Here is a 13456-nt window from a genome sequence, read left to right as displayed (position 1 = left end):
ACAGAAATGACATAGTAAAAGAATTTTTTCTGTTCAATTTTAAGATGTCCTCTTTCAGCCATGATCGTCTGACCTTTTTTGAGATAACTGGATTTCAATCAATTATTTCTCTTTCTGTGAGAACATATTAAATGGAGACTTCTAGCATAATGGTGCATTGCCATTGTGCAGAACAACTCTTTGGAGCTTAGTGTGCCTCTTCAGTGTCTCACTGAAAATTAAGGCTTTGAGTAGTGTCCAATTGGAGTTTGGAAACCTGAGAAGATTTAGTTCACTCAGGTTCAGAGATTGAGTAGAAAAGGCAGTTTGGTGCTTTGAGCAGAGCCAATCAGCATTTGGGATTGATTGTCAAGAAGAAATTAAAGTAAGGCAGAGGCAAGAGTGGTGGAGCGGCCATCGTAGGAGTGTCCAAAGTTAAAGTGAGGTTTTAGAGGCTTTAGCTCTTTGAGGCTTCAGTGAGGAGGGCCTTGAGTGAGAGAAGGCAAAAAAGCTGCAGGTAGAATTTTTTTCTCCTTCACTATTTATTGCTTTTCCTTCTTTATAGTTGCTCAGTTTGGAATATTAGAGGTGACAGGCAGGATAGTGGAATATTCCTCTTGTGGTATGGGGGAAGACAGGGAGAATTCCAGTACCCCTGACACCAATGAGACGTGCATCCAGTGGCAGCTTCTAACACTCCTTGTTAAGGAGTTGGAGCTGAAACTGCATGTACTCTAGATCATTTGGGAGGCTGAGAGGGTGATAGATAAGATATATAGAGAGGTAGCTACACCCAAGGTGCAGAATGTAGGAAACTGGGTGGCAGTCAGGAAGGGGAAAAGGGTTAAAATCCGTGGTCACTCAGGCGTTGGCAGAGCTGGCGCAAATGTACCATGTGCTCTTGATGCGAACTGCTGGCCATCAGGATATCATCCAAGTAAATGAAAACGAAATCCAGGGCACGTCCCACAGAGTCCATGAGCTTTTGGAAAGTTTGGGCTACATTCTTGAGACTGAAAGGCATCCTCAGGAATTCGAACAAGCCGAACGGGGTGATGAGAGCTGTCTTGGGCACATTGTTGGGATGAACTGGGATCTGATGGTATCCTCTGACCAGGTCGATTTTTGAGATGATGGTCGCTCCGTGCAGGTTCGCTGTGAAGTCCTGGATGTGGGGTACCGGGTATCTGTCGGCGGTTGTGGTGTAGGTGAGCCTTCTGTAGTCTCCGCAGGGCCTCCATCCTCCTGCAGACTTGAACACCATGTGCAGCAGGGATGCTCACGGGCTGTCTGAGCGGTGTACGATCCCCAGCTCTTCCATCTTACGGAACTCCTCCTTGGCGAGGTGGAGCTTGTCGGGTGGGAGCCTGTGTGCTCGGGTGTGCAGTGACGGTCCTTGCGTGGGGATGTGGTGCTGCAGGTTGTGCTTGGGGTTGGCCGTGGAGAACTGTGGGGTGATTATGGAGGGGAATTCCACCAACACCCTGGCGAATTCGTTACCCAAGAGGGTCATGGAATCCAGGTGGAGGGCCGGTAGCTTGGCTTCTCCGAGCTGGAAAGTCTGGAATGTCTCGGCGTGGACCAAACGCCGGCCTTTTAGGTCGACCAGGAGGCAGTTGGCTCATAGGAAATCTGCCCCTAGTAGTGGCTGTGACACCGCTGCCAACGTGAAAGTCCAAGTGAAATGGCTGGACCCGGAAATGCAGTGAGATAGTTCGCGGGCCATTTGCAGCGGTGAGTTCGGGGCCTGGGACTGCGTTACGAGTGTCCATGTTTGAGGGGGGTAGTACGCTGACTTCGGCCCCGGTGTCTACCAGGAAGTGCCGCCCGGAGTGTCGGTCCCAGAGGTACAGGAGGCTGTCTCGGTGGCCAGCCGTGGTAGCCATTAGCGACGACTGGCCCCGGCGTTTCCCGGAAAAGCACATGGTGGACGGCAACGGCGCGTGCCTGAGCCCCATCTTTGGTGATAGAAACACCATTGTTCCGAACTTTCGTCTTTTTCCCCCATGAATCTCGACGGCTTCGGTTGCGGGGCCTGGGCTTTGGGGCGTGCAATCACGGCTAAGCCAATGGAGGCTATTCCATGTTGCTTGCTCTGCCAAAGGATGTCTGCTTTAGCCGCGACCCTGTGTGGGTCGCTGAAATCCTCACTCGTGAGGAGGAGGCGAATGTCCTCTGGCATTTGCTCAAGGAACAACTGTTCAAATAAAAGGCACGGCTTAAGGCCGTCCATGAGCACCAGCATATCGTTCATGAGCTCGGATGGCGTGTGATCACCCAGGCTGTCCATGTGTAGGAGCCGCACGATCCGTTCGCGGCGGGAGAGTCCGAAGGTACAGATCAGGAGCGCCTTAAGCTTAGTGTACCTGTCCTCCGTTGGTGGCTGGCGTAGGAAGTCAATGTTCCGACCTGCCGTCTCCTGGTCGAGCATGCTGACCACGTAGTAGTACCACGTGGTGTCGGCTGTAACGTCTCTGATATTGAACTGGGCCTCAGCCTGCTCGAACCAACGTGGGGCTGAGTGGCCCAGAAAATCGGGAGTTTCAGAGAGACCGCACTGTGCGAGTTGCTCAAACTCATGGCTGGTCGCTGAGTCGCTGGCTCCAGATGCCATCTGGAAAGTCGGGGTCACCAATGTAGTCGCGTGCAATGCGCTACTAAAGAAACACACAGAGGCAGAGAAAGCCGAACTCAGAATGCCTTTACTGATTCAAAATCACGCTCTTAAATCTCCCCTCCCATGAGCCCCTGCGACCCACAGGGCGGACGTGACGTCAAACTGTCCCTGGAAGGTCCGCCCTGAGTGGGTAGTTCCAAACACGCTACCACATGTCTGCCCGCGGCTCCCGATGGTGGTTCGAGTCCCACGTGTGCGGGCCACCACAACATAACCAGTTAATTGATTAGATACAAGTGGCAACTGGTGTGGGAAAACATCAAATTATTGGTAGATAAAATGGAAAGCAATGCATTTTTTTGCAAATGGATTAATAAATGTTAAACTCTTCCCAATGAAATGTCAAAAGTTTGGATGCAAGTACAGCATGCAATTAGGAAATCAGATGATGTCATCCTCCTTTCTGGAGACGTTTGTAGTGTAAGGAAACCTTGTAGAGATTATTTTAAATCTTAATCTGGATTTTTCTAAAATTGTGGGTTGCAAAATATCTTTACTGTACAGCTGCCCAGCACTGTTGCAATACATACAGTTAGCCACACTTCATGCATATATTTTTCTATTCCCAAAGAAGCTGTTGTGACGACCCACTTCCTGCGCAGGTGAACCTGCTCACAAATAGCCAGTGTGCGGGGGGAGACTTTGGTAATGCACCTCTGACGTTATTTCTGCCCAGAGAGGGTGGGCGCTAGGGATTTAAATGTCAGCGCCGCAAAGTTTGAATAAACTATTCTCGAAACAATTTACCGACTGCGTGTCGTTGTCTCTAGCTCTGTATGTAGCACATCGCTACATTGGTGACCCCGACGGTCCAAACGGGATTTGGACCAAAGATGACCGACTCTTCATCTGTTCACGCAGTTTCGCTAAAACTGCCGACTTTCTGGACACTGCGACCACGCGTGTGGTTTAGCCAAGCAGAAGCCCAGTTCCAGATTCGGCAGATATCCTCTGATTCCATGTGTTAATACCACGTGGTGAGTGCCCTTGACCAGGAGACGCCACTTAGGGTGCGGATTGCATACAGTCGCCCCCGGAAGAAGGCAAATATGAAGCATTCAAAGCACTGCTCATTGGGACCTTTGGCCTCTCACGGCGTGAGCGGGGTGCCCGCCTGCTTCACCTGGACGGTTTGGGAGACAGACTGCCGTCAGCATTGATGAACGAGATGCTGGCCCTGGCTGATGGACACAAGCCCTGCCTCATGTTCGAGCAAGAGTTCCTAGAACAACTGCCAGAGGACATACATCTGCTGCTGGCCGACGCAGATTTCAGCGACTCCCGGAAGGTGGCGGCCCAGGCAGATGTGCTGTGGAAAGCCAAGAGGGAGATCGTGGCATCTGTCGGTCAGATTACCAGGCCACGCGCCCAACAGCAGACCAGACCAGGCCTGGCAGGGGGGCGCACACAACACAGAGGCAGGAGTGAGGAGGACAGTGAACAGTGGTGTTTCTACCACCAGCGGTGGGGCACAGAAGCCCACCGTTGTCGCCCGCCCTACAAGGGCCAGCTGCCGCTAATGACAATGGTGGCCGGCCACCAGGACAGCCTCTTGTACGTCTGGGACAAACAGTCAGGACGCTGCTTCTTGGTCAACACCAGAGCGGAAATCAGCGACTTGCCCCCGACGGGGTACGACACCCACAACAGGAAGCCAGGACCCACCCTGAGGGCCGCAAACGGCAGCACAATACGGACCTATGGCTCCCGCACAGTGCAGCTGGAGTTCGGCACCAGCCGCTGGTCGACTTGTAAGGGAAAAGACTGGTACATGCCGAGACTTTCCAAACGTTCTCCCTGGGTGAAGCCAAGTTGCCGGCCCCACACCTGGACTGCATCACGCTGTCGGACAACAAATTCACCAGAATCCTGGCGGAATTGACGTGCATTCGATGTTACTTCCCATCGATTCTGGCGCCACAGTTCACGGCAGCCATGCCCAGACACGGGGTACAGCACCACATTCCGACCCAGGGACCACCCCTCCATGCCTGCGCATGAAGGCTCCCCCCCGGAAAAGCTCCACCTGGCGAAGGAGGAGTTCAAGAGGATGGAGGAATTGGGGATCGTACGGAGGTCCGACAGCCCATGGGCGTCCCCCCTGCACATGGTGCCCAAAGCAGCCAGGGGCTGGAGATCATGCGGCGACCAGCACAGACTGAACGAGGCTACAACTCCAGACCACTACCCTGTGCCGCACATACAGGACTTTGCAGCAAACCTGCACGGAGCAAAAATCTTTTCCAAAGTAGACCTCATCCGGGGATACCATCAAATCCCGGTGCACCCTGAAGACATCCCCAAAACAGCACTCATCACCCCGTTCGGCTTGTTCGAGTTCCTCCGAATGCCGTTCAGCCTGAAGAATGCCGCACAGACGTTCCAGCAGCTAATGGATGTGGTGGGACGTGACCTGGACTTTGCGTTCATCTATTTGGACGACATACTTGGCCATATTTGGCCAGCAGTAGTCCTCAGGAGCATCTGTCCCACCTCCGCCAGCTCTACTCCCGCTTGAATGATTTCGGCCTCACAATCAACCCGGCCAAATGCCAGTTCAGTCTCGATACTATCGACTTCCTGGGCCACAGGATTACCAAAGACGGGGCAACACCTCTGCCCACCAAGGTAGACGCGATCCGCCACTTTGCCCGGCCCAACACGGTCAAAGGCCTGCAGGAGTTCGTTGGTATGGTGAACTTCTACCACCGTTTCCTCCCCTCAGCAGCCCGTATCATGTGCCCTTTGTACACCCTGATGTCGAGTAAAGGCAAGGACATTACTTGGGACGAGGAGGCCGCGGCCACTTTCGTTAAAGCCAAGGAAGCCTTGGCAGATGCCGCGATGCTGGTGCACCCCAGAACGGACGTTCCGACCGCCCTCACGGTGGATGCATCCGACACAGCTGTCGGTGGGGTGCTGGAGCAACTCATCGAGGGGCGCTGGCAACCCCTGATGTTCTTCAGCATGCACCTACGACCACCCGAACTCAAGTACAGTGCTTTCGACCAGGAGCTGTTGGCACTGTATCTGGCAATCCGGCATTTCAGGTACTTCTTAGAAGGCAGGCCATTCACTGCATTCACGGACGACAAACCGTTGACCTTTGCATTCACGAAGGTGTCCAATCCCTGGTCGGCTCGCCAGCAGCGACATCTGTCCTACATCTCCGAGTACACAATGGACATCCAGCATGTCTCGGGAAAGGACAACGTCGTGGCGGATGCACTCTCCAGACCAGCTGTCCAGGCCCTGTCCCTGGGGGTGGACTACGCAGCACTGCCAGAGGCGCAGCAGACAGACAATGAGATACCCAGCTACAGTACCGCAGTCTCGGGTTTGCAGCTGCAGGACTTTCTCGTAGGCTCAGGTGAGAGGGCCCTCCTGTGCGACGTGGCTACCGGCCAACCTTGCCCCATCGTCCCAGCAGCCTGGAGGCGGCCAGTTTTCAACTCCATACACGGTTTGGTGCACCCATCTATCAGGATAACCGTCCGGCTGGTCTCCAGCAAGTTTGCGTGGCACAGACTTTGCAAGCAGGTCAGTGAATGGGCCAGAACGTGCGCGCAGTGCCAAACAGCCAAGGTGCAGCGGCACACTAAAGCCCCACCGCAGCAGTTCGAACCCACCCACCGGAGGTTCGACCACATTCACGTGGATATCGTGGGCCCCCTACCAGTGTCCCGAGGAGTGTGGTACCTCCTAACTATGGTAGACCGGTTCACGAGGTGGCCAGAGGCGGTCCCACTCACCGACACATCTGCTGATTCCTGCGCCCGAGCACTGATTGCAACCTGAGTAGCACGATTCGGGATACCAGCCCACATTACCTCCGACAGAGGCGCCCAGTTCACCTCCAGCCTGTGGTCGGCTGTGGCCAGCCTGTTGGGAACGCAGCTACACTACACAACTGCCTACCACCCACAGTCGAACAGACTAGTGGAACGCTTCCACCGTCACTTAAAGTTGGCTCTCAGGGCCCGTCTGAGAGGACCTAACTGGGTGGACGAGCTTCCCTGGGTCCTGCTTGGAATCCGCATGGCGCCCAAAGAGGATCTGCACGCCTCGTTGGCTGAGTTGGTGTACGGCGCATCCCTGGCCGTCCCAGGAGAGTTCATACCAGCCCCAAGGGGGCAAGAGGAAGAACCCGCAGCAGTCCTGGACAGGCTATGTGAAAGGCTCAGCAACCTGGCCCCCGTACCGACTTCACAGCACGGACGGACCCCAACCCATGTACCCAAAGACCTGCAGAACTGTAAGTTTGTGTTTGTACGAAGGGGCGGACACCGGGCACCGCTACAGCGGCCGTACGAGGGGCCGTTCAAGGTGATCAACAACAACGGGTCCACGTACGTTCTGGACATTGGGGGGAAAGAGGAGGTTTTCACGGTGGACCGACTCAAACCAGCCCATGTGGACCTGGCACAGCCGGTCGAGGTTCAGGCACCGCGGTGTAGAGGCAGACCTCCCAAACAGAGGCTGATCCAGACTGTGCACATTGGGGGGTGTATCACCGTTTCTGGGGGGGTGTTATGTGGCGACCCACTTTCTGCGCAGGCGAACCGGCTCACAAATAGCCAGCGCGCAGGGGGAGACTTTGGTAATGCACCTCTGACATCATTTCTGCCCGGAGAGGGCGGGCGCTAGGGATTAAATACCAGCGCCACGAAGTTTGAATAAACTAGTCTCGAAATGATTTACCGACTGCGTGTCGTTGTCTCTTGCTCTGTATGTAGTACATCGCTACACTGTCATAAGGAAATTCCATTGCATGAGGCCAAGACTACTGTCTTATTAGAAGAAATTGTAAAAAAATATGCATAGAATTAGCATAAAAAAGATTATACTTTATGTGTATTTTCATATCAGAAATAAAGTTATATGTAGTTTGATAATTTTTCTTTCATGTTATTTTTTCAGGCTGGAGCTAATGTTTTACTCCAAGATGTTAATGGACATATTTCATTGGATTATGCTATAGAAGGCACAGAAACAAGTTTCATCCTACTTCGACATCTAGAAGATAATGGTACATTATTACATCAATTCAGCCAAAGTCCTAGACACATTTAAAACTTAAGATTAGTTTTCTGTTGGAATAATTCTTTACTAGTTGTGAACCATTTACTTTTTAAATTTGTTTTAGCTGGCATAATTTTGGAATCTAATACAGAGAGATCAGTCATGAGAGAAAACCAGTGAATAAATAATATTGGGTTAATATTAATAAGTAAAATTAGTTTTGTCCAACCACTTCATATTTAAAACAATGCAGTAACTGCCATGCTCAGGAATTTACATCCCACCCCTGCCCTGTTTTGTATGCATGTTCCTGGCTTACCATTGTTAATGTTTTATATATATTTACCCACAATACTGATTGGCAAGCAGATGTGTTTATAAATGGATTACATAAGGTATGAACATTTTACTAGGATCTTTGTTTGCTGAAGGGGTCAAAGAAGAGTAGTTTTATTTGGTCACGCAGTAATGGTAGTATGATGGCAGTGAAAATGAAACAATTTCACTACTTCAACAAGTCAGTAACTATAAAGAATTTGAAAGTATTGACACTCGTCTCAAATGTTACAATGAAAATGGAGATTTGGAGGATGCAATCATCAGAAGTGTGTACAATGGCATTCTGTTATCTGCACTAGGCATCTGTGCTGAGTTTGTTCATTTACAGTCAATCAAAAGAACACGGCAGAGTTTCTCCGCTGATAATTATTAAGAACTAATACATAGCTTTATAGTACTGTAGTATAGGTAGTGTTTTAACTTGTTCTGTACTTTATTTAAATACTTACTGTATTTCATTTAAAAACATAAATTATTCCTCAATTAAATGGCAGTTTGCCTTTTTATATCTTCTTAAATATTTCCATGAAACTTCAGCTGATTGGGTAAAATATACTGGTCCCAATGTGGCCTAATTAATTGGAATACACTGTATTTTTAAATCTATCTTGACCTAATTGGCTTAAATCATTTCCCAAGATGTGGCAGACTTGTAAATTGTATTACCACCGGAAAATAAAATGCTTTAAAGATTTAAATATTTAACATTTATTTTCAAAACTCATTAAGGTAAACTATATTTGCAACAATATGTAGGTGTCATGGTCCCGATCATTCCTTCCCTATCTTGCTCCTAATTTTCTTTGATTATGCCATGGTCCCGATCATTAAGTCCCCAATTGCTTCCTATTCTCTTTGATGATGGCACACCTGGTTTCCACCAAGAATGCAGTACAAGAACCCTGGTGTCACAACCATTAGTCGCCAGTTCGTTAGTCTTATTCCTGTGTGATAACTACGTTTCCCGACCACTTAGAACCGTTTGTTCTAAGTTGCGCTCCAGTTTCAAGGTCTGCCTATGAGAATTTGTCCCTCTGAGTTGAGGCTCTGTGTTAAGGCTCCGTGTCAAGGCTCCATATCAGGGTTCCGTGTCAAAATTCCTCTGGTTTGCTGTTCGGCGTTTATGCCCGTGTAAGCATACAAACTGAATCTCCATGCCTGTGTCCTACACTTGGGTTCACTTCCTTCACTCATTGCAACAGTAGGCTTATGAGGAAAAAAGAAAGAAATTCCTTTCAAGAAATCAAGATATCCAGAAATGTCTAAATTCTAGGAAATGTAGCAATCAATTTGTAGAGAGCAAATTCCTTTGCAAAGCATGAACATGCCCTATGCAAATGCCAAAACCTTAAAGACATTGTATAAGATTAGTTTTAAAATCTGCAATGAACCTCCATGGCTCATACTGTCATCCCTTCATTGTACAGTTTATTTGATTTCCTCGATATTGATCCTCAATGGATTTTTATGTAATAGGTGCTGTAAATTTGAGTTGAGTTAATCACAAAATGTGAGCAGAATTCTATTATGTCATAATTAAATTGATGTTACCCATTAACAATTGCAATGGAAGAACTAGTAAGCATCAATGAAGTTCATTGTTTATGAATGCCCACAAGGTGAAAGGAATGCATGCTGTAATTCAAGACACAGCTCCTCTGCCACTTGGAGATGTCTAGGAAGGAAGCTGATGATGACTTTCCCAATGCACCATTTCTGCTGTACCAAAATTAAACCTATGTCTTTTCTAACTGTAGTCAAATTATGGAATCTCCAGTGACACTTGAGATATCTTCCTCATCCTGATTATAGAAAATAAGAGTGTAGATCTGTGACTGAAGCACTTTATTGCCAAGTTTTAGATTCACTGGGGGTGCCTTGTTATTTTTGCAGTTACAGTACGACATTTTCAACTCTTGTTCATCAGAATTGGCAACATAGCTTGGTTTCAATATATTCCTGTGAGATAGAATTTGTGCACTTCACGGCAAGGATGGAGTCACATTTATGGAAGTCTTTGAAGTAATCCTTCCAGCAGTGATAACTGCTTTTCATTTCCTGTTGAGGTTATCTCCATTCTTGGCATAGTGAGGCATTCATGTTAAAGCCTCAGATGGCTTTTACAACAGAAAGTACTCACAATGTCAGACTGTTATCAAATATACCGAGTCTCCACCATTCTTTCCCTGGTGGGTTTTCTGCCAGACCTTTGCCTCAGGCCCCTCAGAGTCAGAATATTTATTGCTGCTGACATAAGTTGTGAAATTTGATCTGTAGCATCGTACACTGCAGGAGGAGCAAATTACCATGTTACAATAAACAAGTAGTGCAAAAGAGGAACACTGAGGTAGAGTTCATCATCTCTTGGACCGTTGTGAAGGATGGCACTTTCTTGAGGCACGGCTTTTTGAAAATGACCAGTGGTGGAGAGGCGTGTGGTGGTGTCTGAGTCTGCAACCTCCAATGTCCTTTATGATTCTGTGCATGGTGCCTCCATAGTAGACGTGATGCAGCCAATCAGAACATATACCATGGTCTATGTGTAGAAATTTGCTAGAGTCTTTGGTGACTTACTAAATCTCCTCAAACTCCTTGTAGAGATCACATATTGTTGCAAGAAACATAAGTTTGTGATAGTCACTGATTTTAACTTTCCCCATATTGACTGGGATCACCATATTGTAAAAGGACTGGATGGGATGGAGTTTGTCAAACATGATCAGGAAAGTTTCTTCAAACAGTACATAGAGGTCCCAACTAGAGAGAGTGTAATACTAGATCTCCTACTAGGGAACGAGACAGGGCAGGTAACAGAAGTTCGTGTAGCAGAACACTTTGTGATAAAAATGCCATTAATTTCAAGATTATTCTGGAGAAGGATATGTCTGGTACTGGGGTTGAGATTCTAAATTGGAGGGAGGCTAAGTTTGATAGTATCAGGAGTTGCTAATCAGTTTTGAACTCAACGTAGTGGCCTTAGCAACTACTGCTCTGGACTTTTCCTCAGGGGATTACTCCCAAAGCCTTCTACATGGGTTGGTGTAGCTGCAAGGCAGATCAGAGTTCTCCTTCTCCTAGATGAGCTGCCAACCACGGCTGATGAGCCCCATCTGCCTGAAGTGACTGGTTTTAAGGCGCCTTTAATTCACCTTTACTCCGTCTTCTGTCAGGAGGAATAGTTCTGCATGCTTACTACCTAAGCTACATGTGAAGACCTGGAACTGGACTTGGCTGTCAGAGGCTATTGGAGATGCACACCATTGGGACCATTTAATAGGTAGTCGGAGCTTGTCCACACTACCACCCCTGGCTATAACAACCTTAAGGAACCCAACTGTAACATCTTTCCATAGAAATTTAGCTTGTTGTTAAGTCACGCATGGCATTTTAAGGTCCATAAAAGCATGACATAAATCCAAATCATTCTTGTTTCATACTCTTGAAACATCGCTGCAGCAAGCTCTCTAGAATTGCCCTTTCTCCAACATTAGGTAAAAATCTCACATTTCAGCACTGAAGACATTTACTGAAACAATGGAAGTGGCAAATCTCATAAGTTCTGGCTGACTATCATCATCATTACATGCAGAAGATAAACCTCACAGCAGCAATTTGTCAGCATTAACATCTGTTTCCTCATTAACCATAATGGCTTCTGGTTGTGTTGATGGCAAATAAAAAAAACATTATTCAAGATCTATGGCAACAAGCATAAAATCATTAGTTTTGCTGAAACCAAGAAGGCATATGGATTATCATTATGTGAAATGACATATGTCCACAAAGGTTTTAAGTCACTTACAAAGAGAGCAATTACAATTCTGTAGAAGGTGCCATCTAAGAATCTGTGTTTATATTGATATATTGTCATTTTTTGGTTAGCAATCAACAAATATAATGATTTCTCTCAGTATTATGAAAGGAAGTGTGATTCACCTTGATAAATTTGTTACAGAAATGGCTTTGGTTGTCCAGCGTTGTTCAATGAAAGTAGTTTATTATTTGCTACAATTAACATAATTACAATGATTAAATTTGCCTTACAGCCCTATGAAAGCATCCTCTTTTCTAGCTTTGCTTCCTTCATAAATCTGAGATTGTACCTCTCAGTTATTTACTTAGGTCTGCTTCTCATATAAATTTGCTGTTTAATCTCATTCAAAATGAACAAATTTGACAATGAGTGCATGGATATGACATTTAATTCGGTTTGGGGAGTGGCATTTGTTAGCAATCAGCATATGGGTTACATCTTTATTAAAGTGCAATGACTTTTCGTCTTTTTCTATCTCTTAAAAAGTACAACTAAATCAAAATGCCACAAGTTGATGAGATTTTCTTGCATACTGATTCTACAAACTACATGCTATTTCATGATCTGCAATCTCCTTCCCTTCTGATAACTACATGTTATAGGGACATAGAATGTACATCATTGAAGCAGCCCCTTTATCTCAGCTTCCCCGGGATGCAAATCCTAACTATCTGTACTAATCTCACTTACCTGTATTAATTCTCTGTGCCTTGTTCATTCAGATGCCTGTCCAGATGGCACTTAAATAAGATATAGGAGCAGAATTAGCCACTGGGCCCATTGAGACTGCTCCGCCATTTCATAGTGGCTGATCTATATCCCTCTTATCCCCAATCTCCTGCCTTCTCCCCATAACCCTTCATGCCCGGACCAATCAAGAATCTATCAAACTCTGCCTTAAATATACCCAATGACTTGTTTTCCACAGCCACCTGTAACAATGAATTCCACATATTCACCAATTTCTGGTTAAAGAGATTCCTCCTTGTCTCAGTTCTAAATGGACGTCCCTCTATCCTGGGGCTGTGTCCTCTGGCCTTAAACTCCCCCACTATAGGAAGCATCATCTCCAAATCTACTCTACCGAGTCCTTTCAACATTAGATAGGTTTCAATGACATCACTCTCATTCTTCCAAATTCCAGTGAGTACAGGCCCAAAGCCATGAAATGATCATCGTATGATAAACCTTTCAATCCAGAAATCATTTCTGTCAATTTCCTTTGAGTACTCTTCAATGTCAATGTATCCTTTCTTAAATAAAGGGCCCAAAATGGCTCAGCATACTCCAAATGAGGTCTCACTAGAGCCTTATAAAGACATAATATTACGTCTTTGCTTTTATATTCTAATCCACTGAAAATGAATATGATATTTGCCCTCCTCACTACCTACTCAACCTGCAAATTAACCTTTAGGGAATCCTACACAAAGACTTCCAAGTCCCTTTGCACCTCAGATTTTTGAATTTTCTCTTTGTTCAGAAAATAGACTGCACTTTTATTTCCTCTCCAATGTGCATGGCCATACACTTACAGACACTGTATTCCATCTGCCATTTCTTGGTCCATTCTCCTAATCCGTTTAAGTCCTTCTGTAGCTTCTCTACTTCCTCAGCACTACCTG

At 46.9% G+C, this 13456-nt stretch overlaps 1 protein-coding gene across 3 annotated transcripts in view; it reads left to right on the top strand.

The window, feature by feature from the left end:
* myo16 (myosin XVI) overlaps window positions 1-13456 on the top strand; it is a 1004680-nt gene that overhangs the window by 259044 nt on the left and 732180 nt on the right. For all 3 annotated transcript variants that reach the window (XM_073043171.1, XM_073043172.1, XM_073043173.1), the window contains one exon: window positions 7577-7685. In XM_073043171.1, the coding sequence (XP_072899272.1) occupies window positions 7577-7685 (109 nt within the window). The remainder of the gene's footprint in view (window positions 1-7576; window positions 7686-13456) is intronic.

Source organism: Hemitrygon akajei, chromosome 4, assembly GCF_048418815.1.
Source record: "Hemitrygon akajei chromosome 4, sHemAka1.3, whole genome shotgun sequence".
In the NCBI taxonomy this organism is placed as follows: Eukaryota; Metazoa; Chordata; class Chondrichthyes; order Myliobatiformes; family Dasyatidae; genus Hemitrygon; species Hemitrygon akajei.
Note: the sequence above shows the minus strand (reverse complement) of the source record. Positions and strands in the feature narration are given on the sequence as shown.